At 44.0% G+C, this 20,072-nt stretch overlaps 1 protein-coding gene across 1 annotated transcript in view; it reads right to left on the bottom strand.

The window, feature by feature from the left end:
* LOC124712295 (trypsin delta-like) overlaps positions 1-2,988 on the bottom strand; it is a 66,035-nt gene extending 63,047 nt beyond the window's left edge. Inside the window, exon 1 of the mRNA XM_047242588.1 lies at positions 2,944-2,988. Within this exon, the coding sequence (XP_047098544.1) occupies positions 2,944-2,988 (45 nt within the window). The remainder of the gene's footprint in view (positions 1-2,943) is intronic.
* Between the last annotated feature and the right edge of the window lie 17,084 nt (positions 2,989-20,072).

The raw sequence follows: 20,072 nt of genomic DNA, 5'->3' as shown, positions 1-20,072 counted from the left end.
ATTGTTACCAGACACTACAGTCCGAAGCTCGTGGTCATGCGGTAGCGTTCTCGCTTCCCGCGCCCGGGTCCCCGGGTTCGATTCCCGGCGGGGTCAGGGATTTTCTCTGCCTCGTGATGACTGGGTGTTGTGTGATGTCCTTAGGTTAGTTAGGGTTAAGTAGTTCTAAGTTCTGGGGGACTGATGACCACAGATGTTAAGTCCCATAGTGCTCAGAGCCAGACACTACAACCAAAAAGTCGTCTGCATGTGCAACAACTCTGTCAGTCGTTATTGTTCCCTCCAGTAGTTGCAGAAGGAGTTCTACATCTACCTACATCTACATACATACTCCGCAATCCACCATACGGTGCGTGGCGGAGGGTACCTCGTACGACAACTAGCATCTTCTCTCCTTGTTCCACTCCCAAACAGAACGAGGAGAAAATGACTGCCTATATGCCTCTGTACGAGCCCTAATCTCTCTTATCTTATCTTTGTGGTCTTTCCGCGAAATATAAGTTGGCGGCAGTAAAATTGTACTGCAGTCGGCCTCAAATGCTGGTTCTCTAACTTTCCTCAGTAGCGATTCACGAAAAGAACGCCTCCTTTCCTCTAGAGACTCCCATCCGAGTTCCTCAAGCGACTCCCACCCGAGTTCCTCAACCATTTCCGTAACACTCGCATGATGATCAAACCTACCAGTAACAAGCCTAGCAGCCCGCCTCTGAATTGCTTCTATGTCGACCCTCAATCCGACCTGATAGGGATCCCAAATGCTCGAGTAGTACTCAAGAATAGGTCGTATTAGTGTTTCATAAGCGGTCTCCTTTACAGATGAACCAAATCTTCCCAGAATTCTACCCATGAACCGAAGACGGCTATCCGCCTTCCCCACAACTGCCATTACAAGCTTGTCCCACTTCATATCGCTCTGCAATGTTACGCCCAAATATTTAATCGAAGTGACTGTCAAGCGCTACACTACTAATGGAGTATTCGAACATTACGGGATTCTTTTTCCTATTCATCTGCATTAATTTAAATTTATCTGTATTTAGAGTTAGCTGCCAGTCTTTACACCAATCACAAATTCTGTCCATGTCATCTTGTATCCTCCTACAGTCACTCAACGACGACAGCTTCCCGTACATCAGAGCATCATCAGCAAACAGCCGCACATTGCTATCCACCCTATCCAGAAGATCATTTATGTAGATAGAAAACAACAGCGGACCTGGGGCACTCCATATGATACCCTCACCTCCGATGAACGCTCACCATCGAGGACAACGTACTGGGTTCTATTACTTGGTTGAGTGGTGATGCCCCAGAAGATGGATCCATAGAGCCTTTTGTAATTCGTTTGAGTACTTTTCAGCCGTTCATCTGCCATTCGACCATTCTGTGCTTACAGTTGTCTAGTATACGTTTCTATAGTGTTCCGAGCACCTCCAGTTGTCTGAGCCTCTTCAACATTCCTTGACACCAGAGATTATGAAAGGTGCCCGAAATGTCGTTCATAATTGCCATTGCATACTTATCCCAGGTGTTGTTGGCAAATTGTAACGCTTGGTTGATGACATCATCAATCGACTTTCCCCTCATAAAGCCGAATTGGTCTTGGGTTAGGCCGTGGAGAGCTCTGTGCGCCTGTAAACGCCTGAAGCGGAACTTTTCCTGGACATTGACAAGCGTATTTGTAAGACATATAGGCCTATATGACTTGGAGACTGATGTGTCGACAGAAGTGCCGACACAGTGTTATTTTGAGGGGGCCGATATGCACGCTATAAGCTCACGCAGAATATCGGGACGTCTGAAACAGGACGCTCTATGAATACTATAAAGAAAAGTACGTTGCTTTGGGAATACTTAACTTTAATCCATCCTTGTTGTATACATCGTTCTTGTTGAGACATGCTTTAGACGATAATTATCAATTGCATGTAAGGCTAATGGCGCCTTGCTAGGTCGTAGCCATGGACTTAGCTGAAGCCTATTCTATCTGCTCGGCTAATGAGCGATGCTTCGTCAGTGTAGTCGCTAGCAATGTCGTCCGTACAACTGGGGCGAGTGCTAGTCCGTATCTCGAGACCTGCCTTGTGGTGGCGCTCGGTCTGCGATCACACAGTGGTGACACGCGGGTCCGACATGTACTAATGGACCGCGGCCGATTTAAAACTACCATTTAGCAAGTGTGGTGTCTGGCGGTGACACCACAGAGACACTCCGAACTGTAGGCACATGATCAAGCCGTAGAGCGTCGTTTAGCAGGGTTGTAAGGAATTGCTTTATCTGTAGTTTTATCTGTTGTAATATTTCTAAATGAATTCCGTCTGGTCCAGGTGCTTTCTCCTTTTTGAGCTCTGAGATCGCTATTGTCACTTCTTGCGCAAGAGGACGGGTGGTAGTGATAGTGTTGTATGGTGCGTTGCCGCACGGAGTGGCCGAGTGGTGTGAGATGCCATGTCACGGATTGTGCAGGAGGTTCCGAGTCCTCCCTTGGGCATGGGTGTGTGTGTTGTTCTTAGCATAAGTTAGTTTAAGAAGTGTGTAAGTCTAGGGACCGATGACCTCATCATCTCTGGCAAGCAGTCCTGGACGACAGGGTTCGTTTCACAATTCCTGTTGGCTGACTCTTTCGGCCATATATTTAAACGAGAGCGCAATGCTCGTTAACTCACAAGCTGGTGTCGTAACACTAGTAAAACCAACAAATAGAGTCTTCTACAGACGAAAAAAAGTATTTTCATGACTTTTCGTATGACAAAAGAGGTAATTAATGCGTGTGACGTAGTGGAGGTAGTGCAATAGTACGATGCACAGCACGTGCCACTAAACGCCGACCTCCACACACCACCTGACGCCACACCCATGTCCCAGGCTGCCGACATGAGGTCCAACGCACCGACCAATGGCGCCATTGCAAAACAACCACGTCTGTCCCAGAGATGCTCTCACCAGCACCAGCCTGATATCATCTAGTACCACAAAAGCAGCGGCCATCTCATCCAAGAATAACTTTAATGATACTGACTCTGAAATTAACAATAAGCTAAGTAGATTAGAAAGAAAGCAAATTTTACAGACAGCTCAAAGAAGGGTGCTACATCCAAAGGGTGACTTTTTCCGAACTATGGAGCAAACAGACAGAATTACCCTTAAGACGGAAACCATGAAACCAACCCCGCCAAGTTGTTAGAGTTAATGAAACAAGCATGTATGCTATATAAACGTTAAACACCCACAGCACCACTAATGAACATTCTTCTGCTGAATGCAGCGAGTACCAACAAAATAGATGAAGTCCTAAACGTAGATATATTGTGTCTACTATTTTCTTTCGGTCATACACTCCTGGAAATTGAAATAAGAACACCGTGAATTCATTGTCCCAGGAAGGGGAAACTTTATTGACACATTCCTGGGGTCAGATACATCACATGATCACACTGACAGAACCACAGGCACATAGACACAGGCAACAGAGCATGCACAATGTCGGCACTAGTACAGTGTATATCCACCTTTCGCAGCAATGCAGGCTGCTATTCTCCCGTGGAGACGATCGTAGAGATGCTGGATGTAGTCCTGTGGAACGGCTTGCCATGCCATTTCCACCTGGCGCCTCAGTTGGACCAGCGTTCGTGCTGGACGTGCAGACCGCGTCAGACGACGCTTCATCCAGTCCCAAACATGCTCAATGGGGGACAGATCCGGAGATCTTGCTGGCCAGGGTAGTTGACTTACACCTTCTAGAGCACGTTGGGTGGCACGGGATACATGCGGACGTGCATTGTCCTGTTGGAACAGCAAGTTCCCTAGCCGGTCTAGGAATGGTAGAACGATTGGTTCGATGACGGTTTGGATGTACCGTGCACTATTCAGTGTCCCCTCGACGATCACCAGTGGTGTACGGCCAGTGTAGGAGATCGCTCCCCACACCATGATGCCGGATGTTGGCCCTGTGTGCCTCAGTCGTATGCAGTCCTGATTGTGGCGCTCACCTGCACGGCGCCAAACACGCATACGACCATCATTGGCACCAAGGCAGAAGCGACTCTCATCGCTGAAGACGACACGTCTCCATTCGTCTCTCCATTCACGCCTGTCGCGACACCACTGGAGGCGGGCTGCACGATGTTGGGGCGTGAGCGGAAGACGGCCTAACGGTGTGCGGGACCGTAGCCCAGCTTCATGGAGACGGTTGCGAATGGTCCTCGCCGATACCCCAGGAGCAACAGTGTCCCTAATTTGCTGGGAAGTGGCGGTGCGGTCCCCTACGGCACTGCGTAGGATCCTACGGTCTTGGCGTGCATCCGTGCGTCGCTGCGGTCCGGTCCCAGGTCGACGGGCACGTGCACCTTCCGCCGACCACTGGCGACAACATCGATGTACCGTGGAGACCTCACGCCCCACGTGTTGAGCAATTCGGCGGTACGTCCACCCGGCCTCCCGCATGCCCACTATACGCCCTCGCTCAAAGTCCGTCAACTGCACATACGGTTCACGTCCACGCTGTCGCGGCATGCTACCAGTGTTAAAGACTGCGATGGAGCTCCGTATGCCACGGCAAACTGGCTGACACTGACGGCGGCGGTGTGCAAATGCTGCGCAGCTAGCGCCATTCGACGGCCAACACCGCGGTTCCTGGTGTGTCCGCTGTGCCGTGCGTGTGATCATTGCTTGTACAGCCCTCTCGCAGTGTCCGGAGCAAGTATGGTGGGTCTGACACACCGGTGTCAATGTGTTCTTTTTTCCATTTCCAGGAGTGTATATTTAAACGAGAGCGCAGTGCTTGTTAACTCACAAGCTGGTGTCGTAACACCAGTAAAACCAACAAACACAGTCTTCTACAGACTGCAAAAAGTATTTTCGGAACATTGCGTGTGACAAAGGAGGTAATTAAATAAGTGTGACGTAGTGAAGGTAGTGCAACAGTACGATACACAGCACGTACCAACCAAGGAAAAATAACATGTTTTCCGACATGTAATAACCATAATCGGTAATCAGGACTGCAAGGAGTAGTTTCCATATTAAATAAACATATAAATGTCGTCAAAATAAAGGAATTATGTAATGAACACTTGGCAACAATTGAACTTGCATACCAAAGAGATATATGGATAATAGCTTCACTATATGCCCAGTGCAGCCATTTCACAGCGCTCTATGCAAATTATATAAAGCTAATAGCCGAATTCGCACAAGGTAAGAAGCTGCTCATATGCTCAGACATAAACACCAGGCCCACGCTTTGGAATTCCAACACAACAGAGGACAGAGGACGCATAATAAAGGACGTCGTACAGGAAACGCCACTACACATAGTTAACGTAGAAGGGAACATGTCGATAAACAGTGGATACGACAGATCGAAAAGTAATATAAACGGACTGCCTTTCCAAGGCGCCTGGGTTCGATTCCCGGTTGAGTCTCAGATTTTCTCCTCTCAGGGAGTGGTTATTGAGTTGTCTCTGTCATCATCATCTAATCCCCATTGACATGCAAGTCGCCGAAGTGGAGCCAACTAAAATGACCTGCATAAAAAATTTAACTAATAGCAAACTTCATCTGAAAAGAATCTAAAAGTTTCATTGGTGGGCAAGTGCTTCTGTTTCACTGATAACGTTATTAGCACAACCGATTGATATGTGTATGTTACTAATAATAACACATAATGTGAATATTGCATATAATCTGAGTTCTGTACAAATTTTGTGCAGTAATGCGATCATTGCAAATGAGCGTTGTGTGGTGTCACCGCCAGACACCACACTTGCTAGGTGGTAGCCTTTACATCGGCCGCGGTCCGTTAGTATACGTCGGACCCGCGTGTCGCCACTATCAGTGATTGCAGACCGAGCGCCGCCACACGGCAGGTCTAGAGAGACTTCCTAGCATTCGCCCAGTTGTACAGCCGACTTTGCTAGCGATGGTTCACTGACAAAATACGCTCTCATTTGCCGAGACGATAGTTAGCATAGCCTTCAGCTACGTCATTTGCTACGACCTAGCAAGGCGCCATTATCAGTTGCTATTGATATTGTAAATAATGTACAGACAAGAGCTACGTTCAACATTAATGGATTAAAGTTAAGTATTCCATCAGTTACCTCTTTTTTTCTGAAGTCTAAATTCCTTGTCCTGTTCCAGACCTCACACCAGCCTGCGTGAGCTTAAACGCGTGCCTTTCGGCTTCCTCTCATAGTGGGTTGGCTCTCTTGCCAATCCACAACACGTTGTATTTTTTTTTTACTTTATTTTTTATTTCATGTTGTTTGGCTACAATAGCCTAGGAATTATATATCCATCTAAGTGTACTGAATACGTCATGTTTGGTGGCAAGTCTTATGTCCTTTTAACTGGGCTTAAGATTCTTTTTTTCCCTTTTCCTTTTTTTTACCGAATCCTCATCCACAAGGTCAATTTAATTTTGGATCTCTGGAAGATAAATTACCATATATTTTCTTATATTGTAAATATTGATTGTGTGTTCTTGTTTTCTGACATGATCGACATCCCAGAGGATCTAATTACTATGGAACAACTGGAACGAAAAGTACATCTAATCTAATCTAAACGTAATAATGTTTATTGTAGGACGTGACATATGTTAGAATTCAGTCTCGGTTTCCATTGTCGACTTCAGACAGCGGATGGTCTAATATTTAACAAAGAAATTCGCCGATAGGCCATGCAAATTGAGAAGTTATTTTATTTTATTTTCCCGATCAGTTTCGGCAATTCAATATGCTGTCATCAGGCTCCATATGCACCTCTCAAAAGTTATCGATATTGCCAAACTGGGGCTCTCTGTTTGTGTATGTCGTGAATCCTCAAGTGCTTCTTTTGAAGACCTTACTTCGTATCACAAGAAAAAATATTAAAAGACCATGAGACATAAGACAATTAGAATCAACAGACTGACAGTTTGGCTATAAAAGATTTCACGTATGTAAGAAGGAACGAGCGCTACCACGCCTAAAAGCTTACAAAGACTAATCACAATTTGGGTGCTTGTGTCTATGACATAATTCAAACGAAATAGATCCTCAGTCTTGAAGAAGTGAAACACCATTAAGACCTTATGTCACGTGCTACTGGAGCGCATAAATTTCTACCAAAAAATTACATGGCTTGTAAGAAGGGGCACAAGAATGGGTACAATGACCAGATGTAATTAGAAATCAGCTGATCGGTGGCGCCGTGGGTCGATGAAGACACGGAGCTACATTGAATTTTCGAGTCTCCTGAAGTAGAGGCCGGCCGCTGTATACGAGTTTTCAGCGAGGTGAGTAAGTGGACCTGCCCCGGCTGACATATCCGAATGGACGGTGAGCGCGAGTTCCAAGTGCGTACCTACAAGTCGTGTTTCCGTTTATGGCGTCCACCTATAGCTCTTATAAATAACAGCTGCAACACAGCACATTCATAGTTAGTAACTTAAAACCTTAGCCACATTACGGCATAACGTAGGAAAATGTATTAGTCACATTGATCACTAAACATATAGGTGGCCCCGCAGCTCATACCAGCTCTCACGGCTGAAACATATTTAAAAATAAATAAATTACGTTAAATATCAATAAGACATTCCGACTATATAACAAAGTTGAGGAAAAAACAAGAAAACAAATGAAAATGGTCGTTCTCATTATACAGCAAAAGGCATTAGATAAATAGGTTATAAGTCATTTGAATCGACAAGTACAAATGGTCGTTTTAACTATTTGATATAAACCGCTGGTTAAGCAGATTGGCAAGTAACAAATCCAGAATGAGATTTTCACTCTGCAGCGGAGTGTGGGCTGATATGAAACTTCCTGGCAGATTAAAACTGTGTGCCGGACCGAGACTCGAACTCGGGACCTTTGCCTTTCGCGGGCCCGTGCTCTACCAATTAAGCTACCCAAGCACGACTAACGCCCCCTCCTCACAGCCTTACTTCTGCCAGTACCTCGTCTCCTACCTTCCAAACTGTACAGAATCTCTCCTGCGAACCTTGCAGAACTAGCACTCCTGAAAGAAAGGATATTGCGGAGACATGGCTTAGCCTTCTTTCTTTCAGGAGTGCTAGTTCTGCAAGGTTCGCAGGAGAGCTTCTCTAAAGTTTGGAAGGTAGGAGACGAGGTACTGGCAGAAGTAAAGCTTTTGAGGACGGGGCGTGAGTCGTGCTTGGGGAGCTCAGTTGGTAGAGCACGTGCCCGCGAAAGGAAAAGGTCTCGAGTTCGAGTCTCGGTCCGGCACACAGTTTAAATCTGCCAGCAAGTTTCAAGTAACAAATCATTTAGAAAGAGAGCAAATACAATCAAAGGCAACCTGTTTCTAAGCGAGAGCTGATCACTCAGCAGATCTTTGGAGTCTGGACGGAGATGCTTCTAAATAAGAGACGAAATCAAAGTTGTTAGCAGACAATTAACTTCTGAATTACCTCACAGCGGGGGCTAAAGTGTGTGTTTGGAGCTTACGAGTGCTCAACGCTGATATAATCAGCGCAGAAATTTTTCATGAACTTTCTGCCCCTCTTGTCATACAGTCTGGCCATTATGAATTCTCGCCATAAACAATCTCATTTTTGTGCCCACCGGTATTGATCGGTAGACTTTTGTCCGAATTCCTTAGACGTCGTTTGATCTGTATTCTAATTGAGTCGCATCGTTAATGCACTGATAACTACATTAATTCTTTCCTGATCTTGTAAATAATTTGGAAAATTGAAAAAAAAAATCAGAAATTCCAATGGATGGCAGCCAGTTTGTCTTTTGGCAGGCTCAAAGCGTTGTTTGTCCTTTAACTGGTTACTGTAATGTATCATATCATTGATATTACTAGCCTTGTCTCTAATTTCCTGTTTCAGGTCGAACGTTTCACTCTCTATTCGCGAAAAGTTTTGGTCACACTTCTGTTCGCTACTTATCACTTTCATAACAAGTACCTTCAGGATCAGAGACTGTCTATCTCACATTTGACAGTTTAGTTCTAACAGACGCGAAATTTAAACAACAGGAAGAAGATGCTGTGATATGCAAATGATTAGCTTTTTAGAGCATTCACACAAAGTTGGCGCCGGTGGTGACACGTACAACATGCTGACACGAGGAAAGTTTCCAACCGATTTCACATACACAAACAGCAGTTGACCGGTGTTGCCTGGTGAAACGTTGGTGTGATGCCTCGTGTAAGGAGGAGAATTGCGTACCATCACGTTTCCGACTTTGATAAAGGTCGGATTGTAGCCTATCGCAATTGCGGTTTATCGTATCGCGACATTGCTGCTCGCGATGGTCGAGATCCAATGACTGTTAGCAGAATATGGAAACGGATCGTGCAGCCACGTCTCGATCCCTGAGTCAACAGATAGGGACGTTTGCAAGACAACAACCATCTGCACGAACAGTTCGACGACGTTTGCAGCAGCATGGACTATCAGCTCGGAGACCATGGCAGCGGTTACCCTTGACGCAGCATCACAGACAAGATCGCCTGCGATGGTGTACTCAACGACGAACCTGGGTGCACGAATAGCAAAACGTCATATTTTCGGATGAATCCAGGTTCTGTTTACAGCACCATGATGGTCGCATCCGTGTTTGGCGACATCGCGGTGAACGCACATAGGAAGTGTGTATTCGTCATCGCCATACTGGCGTATCACCCGGCGTGATGGTATGGGGCGCCATTGTTTACACGTCTCGGTCACCTCTTGTTCACATTGACGGCACTTTGAACAGTGACCGTTACATTTCAGATGTGTTACGACCCGTGGCTCTACCCTTCATTCGATTCCTGCGAAACCCTACATTTCAGCAGGATAATGCACGACCGCATGTTGCAGTTACTGTACGGGCTTTTCTGGATACAAAAAATGTTCGACTGCTGCCCTGGCCAGCACATTCTCCAGATCTCTCACCAATTGAAAACGTCTGGTCAATGGTGGCCGAGCAACTGGCTCGTCACAATACGCCAGTCACTACTCTTGATGAACTGTGGTATCGTGTTGAAGCTGCATGGGGAGCAGTACCTGTACACGCCATCCAAGCTCTGTTTGACTGAATGCCCAGGCGTATCAAGGCCGTTATTACGGCCAGAGGTGGTTGTTCTGGGTACTGATTTCTCAGGATCTATGCACCCAATTTGCGTGAAAATGTATATTTGTCCTATGATTACCCGTTTATCATCTGCATTTCTCCTTGGTGTAGCAAACTTAATGGCCCGTAGTGTATATACATCACCAGTTTCGGTTTTCAGACCGAAAACTTGTGCGTTCACTTTCGTTACTATTAAAGACTGTATCGTTTCTTCGATATTCATGATTTCCTAATCCAAAGTCTCAATATCATTCATCTGACCTTGTATAGTGACAACATTCGAATTTGTGTTGTTTATTTCTACTTTCAAGTCCATGATTGCAATACTCAGAACGCCGACTGTTTTGTCTACATTTCCAACCTGTACTGATTTTAATCTCCTGTATTTCCATGATATTAGCTTCAGATTTCAGCTGGTCGTTAAGGCTAGTAATGCCTTTGCCTGTGTTTTCAGATGATTCTCAAGGTTACCGTTTTGTGCCTTGACCCTTACACCTCGTGCCGCAAGCTGACTGTTTATGCTGCTGACTTGTGCTATGATTACTGTAGACAAAATTTTCGATGTATTATTCATGCTCAAACATTTTTAACTGACCTGCTCTATTGTCTCCTCATGCTCTGATTCTACCTCTTGTGTTTCAATTGGTTCTTTCTCTGTTTGAGGCGCTTAGAACGTGTCAGCCGATTCGTTTGACTGATCACTATTTTCCACGTAATCTTTCCCATTTGTTCCGCCCTTTAGTTCCTGTTTTGTTTGCGACGGGCTCATTATCTGAAACCATTTACGAACGCTTCGTATTCCACGTAAGCCAGCTGACATTCTGTGGCGCTACCCATGTATTCATTTCGGTAACTGCTGTCGTGCTTCATGACGTTTCTCGGAATGCCCTGCCCTCTCTCGTTTCCTCGCTTTGATCTGCTGCTGTTTTTGTTTCCAATACGGGATATGAGTTCCATTTTACTTTCTAAACCCCCGTAATATTTGCTGCTAGTTTCTTTATCGAATTTTCTGCAAACTCATGCCACTGGACATTCAATGGTAGTAATACGTTTGTTTCGCTCTTAGTACCTCTGCTGCGATCTGCATTTAACTGAACAAGAACTCAGAGAATGTCCTGTCACGCGGAGCGAAATATAAGACCTTTTCCTAGAAGTATCATTAGTCCTGTTACTGGAAAAGCCAAGTATGGCACTACCGGCTACTGCCAAATTGGCTGTTCGCCAATGTTATTCCTGCCATAGGATTTGAATTGACCCTTGTCGTGTTTAATGGAACGTTATCGGACTATTTTCCATTTCTCGAAAGATTTCTGTTCAAAGAAAGTAACAGCAGAATTAACGGCAATCAACCCATGTTTTGTTATTAACAAGTAGACGCTCGCCAGAGTAATTAGGCAAATTTGTACCAAGTAATAGCACTGTTCGTACAGAATATTTGCTATTGGTATGGACTTTGGTTGGAACTGACGATATGTTTTGTAAATTAGATATGAGACAGGAGCGCACTTTAGCTAGCGATGTACCAGCGGTTTGGCGTGAGCAATACGGAAGACGTATTAAAACTTTTTGGCAACAACCAGTAACACTTATTTTCTGTATATTAAAGCAGAAAGCCAATGACCATTACTCGTAAATGATTATTGGTGGTGGAGCACTGCTAACTTGGACATACGGTAGTTTTATCACTTAATTTTGGGGAATACTATCAGGGAAATGGATTTCTGTAATGTTATTTGTTCAGATTACTTTTAGTTTCATCAGAGAGCATTTACTTCTGTATACTAAATAGAGCACACTTAAAGCTTGCGGTCCTTGAATCTGTGGCGGTTGGCATAGTGGAAGCAACTTGCATATTATACCACATAAATGTTATAAAATTTGCAGTTACATTCCATTAGTACTGTAACTGTAATTTGGAAAGCAAAAGTGGCTCAACAATTCTTATGGGGGACCAGAAACCAACCTACTAGTGACTAAGATCAAGGCAGATTACTTTTGTTTGAACACAGCATGAAAAACATATTAACTCCAAACACATGAAACATACATTCTGTTAGAGACCTGTGTGTTATTTATTCCTTAAGCTGACTCTTCCAGTTTACTACGCACTAACTGCTTTGATTGATGACAGTTTTATTCAGGTAACTTTGATACTGTATTGGTGTTTCAATAAGAACGATGTTTAAACAAAGCACCTTAGACCTTTTCCTGGCAATCGATTTTAGTGAAACTTTAGCTATTCTTTTATGAAAAGTACGTGGAGTACTTCAGAAAAACGGCTCAGTGAATGATTATGACATGTACTACTCCACAAAATTTATTAATTGTAGTTAAAGGAAGCAGTTATTTTTCAGTTCAGTAAACTAGGAGTCTCGAAAACATTCCAGCAGTTGGAAAAGGTCTCCGGGTAGGTAAATGACTATGGATTAAATATGAGTCTTCTACACAACATTCAAACAAAACAGTATTATTATCCGGATGAGAAACTAAATAAATGGGCCATGCAATTATACATCACTGAACTTATTGAATGAGATGGTGGTGGTGACTGTGTCGCTTTCCTTTCACTTTTCAAAAAGACGGCAAGACTATCCATGGTTCATACTGTACAACACACTCTGAAAATTCTCGTCTTAGTGTCGGATTTGTACTACGGAGGTAACCATTGCATGCCATGAAATACGAGCAATATTTCTTTCTTCCACACTCGAGGCTATGTTTATCTTGCTGCTATTCTAGCCTCAGTCGGCATACAAAATGAGAACACTTAGTCTGCTAGCCACCGACATTCAACGGTTGCACCGAGTGACTCTTACTGCATTGTAGGTATGCAGTTCGACCGTCAAATCCACCTTTTGTACCCCCGCCAAGTGGGTTTCGTCGCGGAGGGACTTCCCTCTAGCTTTTACATGACTACAAACCTACTTTCTCTATGCATGAACCAGTACCACAAGTAAATTTGGAGCATTTCCACTCTTTTACAGAACATAAATTATAAAATTACAGACACAGATTAATTACATTGACATAAATGGACATAAAAATTGAATAAAACATTTACGTAGATCTTACATCAAATGCCATGGGGATGTAGAAGTCACTTTAAACATAAGCAAACAAAGAAGTTGTATGAGTAAATTCTAGTAATACTGATTTTCGTGTTGCACGTAACTGGTCTATATAGCGAAGTAAGAATCATGGGAGCATCATACATACTAACTGCTAGGTTGAAACAACACTGAGTAAGGATTTATTTTTTATGAGTTTGCTGCCTTGGTGCATTCCACAACGTCAAAAAAACACGCTCCTTATAACACTCATGGGCAATGATAGTACTATAGCTGAAGACAAAAATCAGTCACCTATCTCTACTTCCATTATATTTAACCAGAGACAAAAGACTGAGCTACAGATAATGCGCCACCTCCGTATTATTTCCAGGATAGGGACTATAGGGACTAGATATCGCTGTTACACTTGACCAGTCGTTTCATTTGTAAAGGCTAATATAGGATGTCAACGTATAAAACTAGAACTTGTAGGATTTGGTACCCATTACAACAATTCTAACTTTAAGAACTACTAGGAAAGCATGCCTTATATATTAGTAATAGTTACAACGTTGCTAAAGGCGTGCTGCCTTGCACTCGAGCGGCAATTTATATAGAAACTGCAACTTCAACACCGTACTGCCGCTACCCGTTTCTGAAGTACTTGATATAACATTTTCTGTTCTATAATTGCTATGTGTGTGATTACTAATGTAGCTGTGCTGATACGAATGCGTTTGTGAATGAGCCCTGTGTCACTGCTGTTTTCAATTTTAATTTTATTTCTTGGAACTGGTGCCGAAATTCGATGCACGGTTGAGGAACCGTGGACCTATACTTTCCTCATACGAGGCGATCATGTCACATGTTCATAGCCAAGGAATGTTCGGTCCCGCCCATGTCGTAATTTTAATGTCATCATTCACCATGTATTCTGTATTTCTTGCTGTTGATTGTAACAATAATTGGACCAAAATCGTAGCGAACGCTTTTTCTGATTTGGCAGAGTTAACCTGATAATGTGGCATCTAGGCTACGAAAGTGATAGTAAAACAAATCGTCTGCAAGAGCAGCTAAGCGGCTATTATTCAAGATACCTATTGATTTAATTACGTAATATCGCCTGGAAATTGTTTAATTAATCCTACCCGCGACCGGCCTGGTTATATTGAGCAGAGACCTGTAATATTAAAAACACATGGTTCGAAGAAGCTTCTGCTGCTTATTCCTACGTTATGGGCTGCGATTAGCGAATTGAGGCAACATTTCGGTACTGCAACTCACGAGTATCTAAGGAAAACCTCTGTGACTTGCTTTTGTAACTAATGAATCCTACGACATAATGTTAAATTGTTATCGGTGCGTTCGCGCAACGTCACCTGTTCAGAATCGACGTTAGCTTTGTAAACTATCAACCTGGTGCCTAAAACTGACACGCTTAAGTACTATCTGAATCCGAGATAATCTGGGAGGTAAGAAAAAAGCTGCCAGTGTATTCCAGGACTAACGTGGGAAGCAATCATAAATGTTATTCTGTGTTCCTAGAAAGAGCCGAGGATGACGATCATCGGCACGGCAACCGTGATTACCATCAAAATAACAACAGAGGTAATCCCAACGAGAATGAACAAAAAGACGGTAACAGGTATCGTGTTAATATGGTTCAACGAAGTACAGGCAGAGGTCGAGGATGGAGATACATCAGCGGCTTGCAGTAGAGAGTTTGCACAGCGACACTACCATTACAACAATATCGCGGGAAACCGAGGGCAGCATACACAGGGTGGTCCAAAAGTCCGGAAACACCCTCATAAAATTCAAATGGAGTAGAAAACAAGGAAATAGAGTCCCTACACACGAGCAACGGGAAGGGGGAAACTTTATAGGCTATGTCACCAACATGGCGGCCATCTTGAAAGCCGCCATCTTGGATTCAACTCCAAAATTTCAAATAGGAATGTGGTCATATGACATGTCAAAAAGATAGAGAATTTCACCAGAAAAACAATGCCGTTGTTATTTTAAACATAGTTTTATTCATTCTCGGGTTATAGCCAGTTACATCTGGCAGCGGTGGGACGCTTGGCAGCATGTATGTTATGTGCCGAAGAGAGATTACGCCGATGTTACACAGTCCCGAGAGACCACCAACAGTCATAGGACTGGCTCGATATGTTGTCCATTATGTTGGATTGTTAATGCTATCCTCCGAACCCTGTCCTGATGAACTTTGACCAACACATCTGGCTGAATTTGACCACATGCATCAACAATGCGCTGCATTAGATGATGCAAATCCCGTATTTTCACAGAATAAACCAGTGCTTTGACATGACCCCAAAGATAAAAATCCGAAGGAGTCAAATCTGGTGAACGTGGTGGCCACTCCTAGGCACCCCTACGACCAATCCACTTTTGAGGGAACTGCACATCCAGGTATGCTCGCACATTGTGCCCATAATGTGGTGGGGCTGCATCATGCTGGAACCTCAGATAACCATTGGCTGTTAACGTACCATCAATAAAAAAGGTCCAACGACTTTGGTACCCCACACACCAAACCAAACCATTACTTTTTGTGAGTCGACCGTTTTGGAAGCATCAATCCAGTGCGGATTTGTGTCGGACCAGTATCTGTGATTCTGCTTGTTCACTTCACCATTGATACAGAAATTGGCTTCATCACTGAATAGCACCTGATAGGGGAAACGTGGGTTTATCTGAAGCTGCTGTGTTAACCATTCTGCGAACTGTACCCGGCGGTCTGGGTCATCCTCGTTCAGGTGTTGGAGCAGCTGAATTTTGTGCGGGTGCCATTTGTGCTGCAATAAAATTCGCAGTATGGAGGTACGGTTAACCCCACAGTCTTGTGACAGGGGACGAGTACTCCGTTGCGGACTCTTGCTAAATGGTGCCAACACGCTCACTGTGGTTGCTTCATCGGTGGCGGATTTTGGTTTTCCAGCCTTAGGTTTATCTGCGACAGAACCTGTTGTCCGGAATTTGGCGAAAAGCTTGGCAACTGCGCTGTGAGTGATGGGCTGTCTGGTTGGGTGACAACTGTTGAAATCCTCAGCAATGACCCGTCTGCTTCTTTCTCCTGATATCAAGATGATTTCAACGCGTTCTTCATGTGTTAAGGAAATTATGTAACCTGTAATAAGGAAACAATGATTAAAACGTTAGCATGAGTAAATGATACCTAACAGTTAAACACATGTAACATATCAGGCATGGAATAGTCACTTTGCACCGTTTCAGATTCCATTTTATGACTTCTCAGTACGTAATACTCACGCTGCCGAGCGCCCCACTCCTGCCGCAAGTAATTGGCTATAAACCAAGAATGAATAAAGCTATGTTTAAAATAACAATGTCATTGTTTTTCTGGTGAAATTTTTTATCTGTTTGATATGTCACATGACCACATTCCCATTTAAAATTTTGGAGTTGAATGCAAGATGGCGGCTTTCAAGATGGCCGCCATGTTGGTGGCATAGCCTATAAAGTTTCCCCGTTCCCGTTCCTCGTGTGTAGGGACTCTGTTTCCTTGTTTGCTACTCCATTTGGATTTTATCAGGGTGTTTCCGGACTTTTGGACCACCCTGTATATTGCGACCAAAACTAGCGCAACAGATTTTCACGTTCCAGACATAAGAAACAGTAACGACGTAGAAGTGATGAATTAAGTACACGAGAAAGCGACTGCAAAGCACCCGAGACTGCTGCAAACGGAGCGACATGTGAGCTCAGGACTCAATCACTGTAGGCAGACAATGAAACAGCACAGCTGCCAGTAATGAAGAAACCAGATCTTTCAGCTGTACATATGGAAGCTTTAGGTACGACAACAGGACAGAATAAGGGCCTCATAGAAAAATGTAATGAAACTGTTTCCGTAGACAGTGACGCCGTAGCTGAAGATAACGTCAACGTGTTTGTACGCGAGTACATCAGTTTAAATAATGATAAATTTCGCGAAAGTGTGTTCTCAGCTATTGCAAACCGCTGAGAGGAGATCATTGATCGTTGTACCAAGAATCATATCGGTGGATTTAAAAAAGAATCATAAGACCAGAAAATTGGGTGGTGTGGAAAGAAGGAAAAGGGACTTCGTCAATAGGACGTGGCTCATTAGTACGGAACAAGTGGAAGTATTTAGCGCAGCGCAGAGTTCGCGAGCAGCAATCGGTGATGAAAAAAATAAAAAAAGCGTTTAGCGAAGTACGCAAGCTGCCAACAATCTACATCGTACTCCAGAAGCCACCTAATGGTAAGTGGCGGAGTGTATCTTTTGTACCACTAACTGAGCCTACCAACCCAGTTACACTCGTGAATAGCGCGTGGTAAGAAAGATTGTCGGTAAGTCTCTCTACTGGCTCTAATTTCTTAAATTTTCTTGTCGTGATCATCTCTCGAGACCTATGTAGGGGGAAGTAACGTGTTGTCCGACTCTTCACGGATAGTGCTCTCTCGAAGTTGCAGTAGTAAATCTCTCCGTGATGCACAGTGCCTCTCTTGTAACGTCTGCCAATGGAGTTTGTTGAGCATCTCCGTAACGCTTTCGCGCCGTCGAAACGATCCCGTGATGAAACGCGCCGCTCTTCGTACTATCTTTTAGGGATCCCAGGCAGATGAACAATACTCAAGAACCGGTCGGACAAGCGCCTTTTGGGCCACATCCTTTGTGGATGATATACATTTCCTTACGATTCTTCCTATGAATCTGAGTTTGGCATCTGCTTTCCCCATTATTTGTTTTATGCAGTCATTCCACTTCAGGTCGCTCTGCATAAAAAATGGGTCAAGTGGCTCTGACAAGGGAACCTCCCCATCGCACCCCCATCAGATTTAGTTATATGTTGGCACAGTGGATAGGCCTTGAAAAACTGAACACAGATCGATCGAGTAAACAGGAAGAAGTTGTGTGGAACTATGAAAAAATAAGCAAAATGTACAAACTGAGTAGTCCATGTGCAAGATACGCAATATTAAGGAGAATATGAGCTCAGGAGCTCTGTGGTCCCGTGGTTAGCGTGACCAGCCGCAGAACGAGAGGTCCTAGATTCGAGTCTTCCCTTGAGTGAAATGTTTAACTTTTTATTTTCAGTTTATGTGACAAACTCTTATATTTTCATCACTTTTTTGGGAGTGATTATCACATCCACAAGAAAACCTAAACCGGGCAAGGTAGAAGAATCTTTTTACCCATTCGCCAAGTGTACTAGTTAGGTGGGTCGACAACATATTCCTGTCATGTGACGCACATGCTGTCACCAGTGTCGTATAGAATATATCAGACGTGTTTTCCTGTGGAGGAATCGGTTGACCTATGACCTTGCGATAAAATGTTTTCGGTTCCCATTGGAGAGGCACGTCCTTTCGTCAACTAATCGCACGGTTTTGTGGTGCGGTCGCAAAACACAGACACTAAACTTATTACAGTGAACAGAGACGTCAATGAACGAACGGACAGATCATAACTTTGCGAAAATAAGGAAAGTAAAATTTTCAGTCAAGGGAAGATTGGAACTAAAGACCTCCCGTTCCGCAGCTGCTCACGCTAACCACGGGACCACGGCGCCCCTGGGCTCACAATGTCCTTAATATTGCCTATCTTGCGCATGGACTACTCAGTTTGTATATTTTGTTTATTTTTTCATAGTTCCACACAACTTCTTCCTGTTTTCTCGATTGATCTGTGTTCAGTTTTTCAAGGCCTATCCACTGTGCCAACTTATAACTAAATCTGAGGGGGGTGCGATGGGGATATTCCCTTGTGAGCACTATGGGACTTAACATCTGAGGTCATCAGTCCCCTAGAATGCAGAACTATTTAAACCTAACTAACCAAAGGACATCACACACATCCATGCCCGAGGATGGTCCGTTATTGATCGTTGAGTTCGGTCGTTGCGGACGTCAAATGACATCCGTTAAAGTTCGTTTGTTGATCCTTCCACTCAGTTTTTTTATCACAGAGGCCAACCAGCTCCCTGAGAACCGCTCGGCCACACCGGCCGGCTCGCTCTGGATAGTTACTCCTAGGTATTTTACTGTAGATACTATTTGCAACGGTTTGTCATCAACAGTGTAGCGGCACAGTGTAGTTTTCCTATGTATGCGCAATATGATATATTTATTTACGTTCATGGTCAACTGCCAGAGCCTGCACCATTCTTAAATTCTGTGGAGGACATTCTGCAAATGTTTACTATCTCCTGGCGTTTCTACTTTGTTACAGACAATCGCATTATGTGCGAAAAACCGTAAAGAGCATACGACGCTTTCTACTAGACGATTTATATATACTGTAAACAGTAACGGTGGTATCACACTTCCTTGGTGTACTCCGCAAATCACGTTTATATCTGTCGATATTGCTCCGTTAAGAACGAGTTTTCGAGATCTGTCTGCAAGAAGCCTAACGGCAGTGCGGGGCGGTATCAAATGCCTTCCTGGAGTCAAGGAACACGGCATCAACCTTGGCGCCGTTGTGTACGGCGATGTTGATCTCACGGAGGAACTGAACGAGCTGTTTCGCAGGATCTCGGTTTGCGGAATCCATGTTGATTTTTACCGAGGAGGTTTTCTTTCTCGGAAACGTCATAGTTCTTGAGCACAGAACATGATTCACGATTATACAACAGACTAACGTCAAAGACATAGGTCTTTTAACCGTGCGCATCTGTCCTACGGCCTTTCATAAAAGCGGGAATGACACGCGCTTTCTTCCAGTTGCTAGGTATCGTTCGTTGCTCGAGCGATCTACGATAAATTACTGCTAGAACAGCGGCAAGGTCTTTCGCATGATCTTCGTAGAATCTTATAGCTTTGTCATATGATTCCAACGCCTTTCCACTACTAACCGATTTGTTTCTCTATTCCGCTATCGATTATCATAGTGTCTGCCATTTAGACGTTCGTACGACGATTGAAAGGAGGG

The sequence above is a fragment of the Schistocerca piceifrons genome, chromosome 8 (assembly GCF_021461385.2).
Source record: "Schistocerca piceifrons isolate TAMUIC-IGC-003096 chromosome 8, iqSchPice1.1, whole genome shotgun sequence".
Taxonomy (NCBI): domain Eukaryota; kingdom Metazoa; phylum Arthropoda; class Insecta; order Orthoptera; family Acrididae; genus Schistocerca; species Schistocerca piceifrons.
This window is presented reverse-complemented; position numbering and strand designations above follow the sequence as displayed.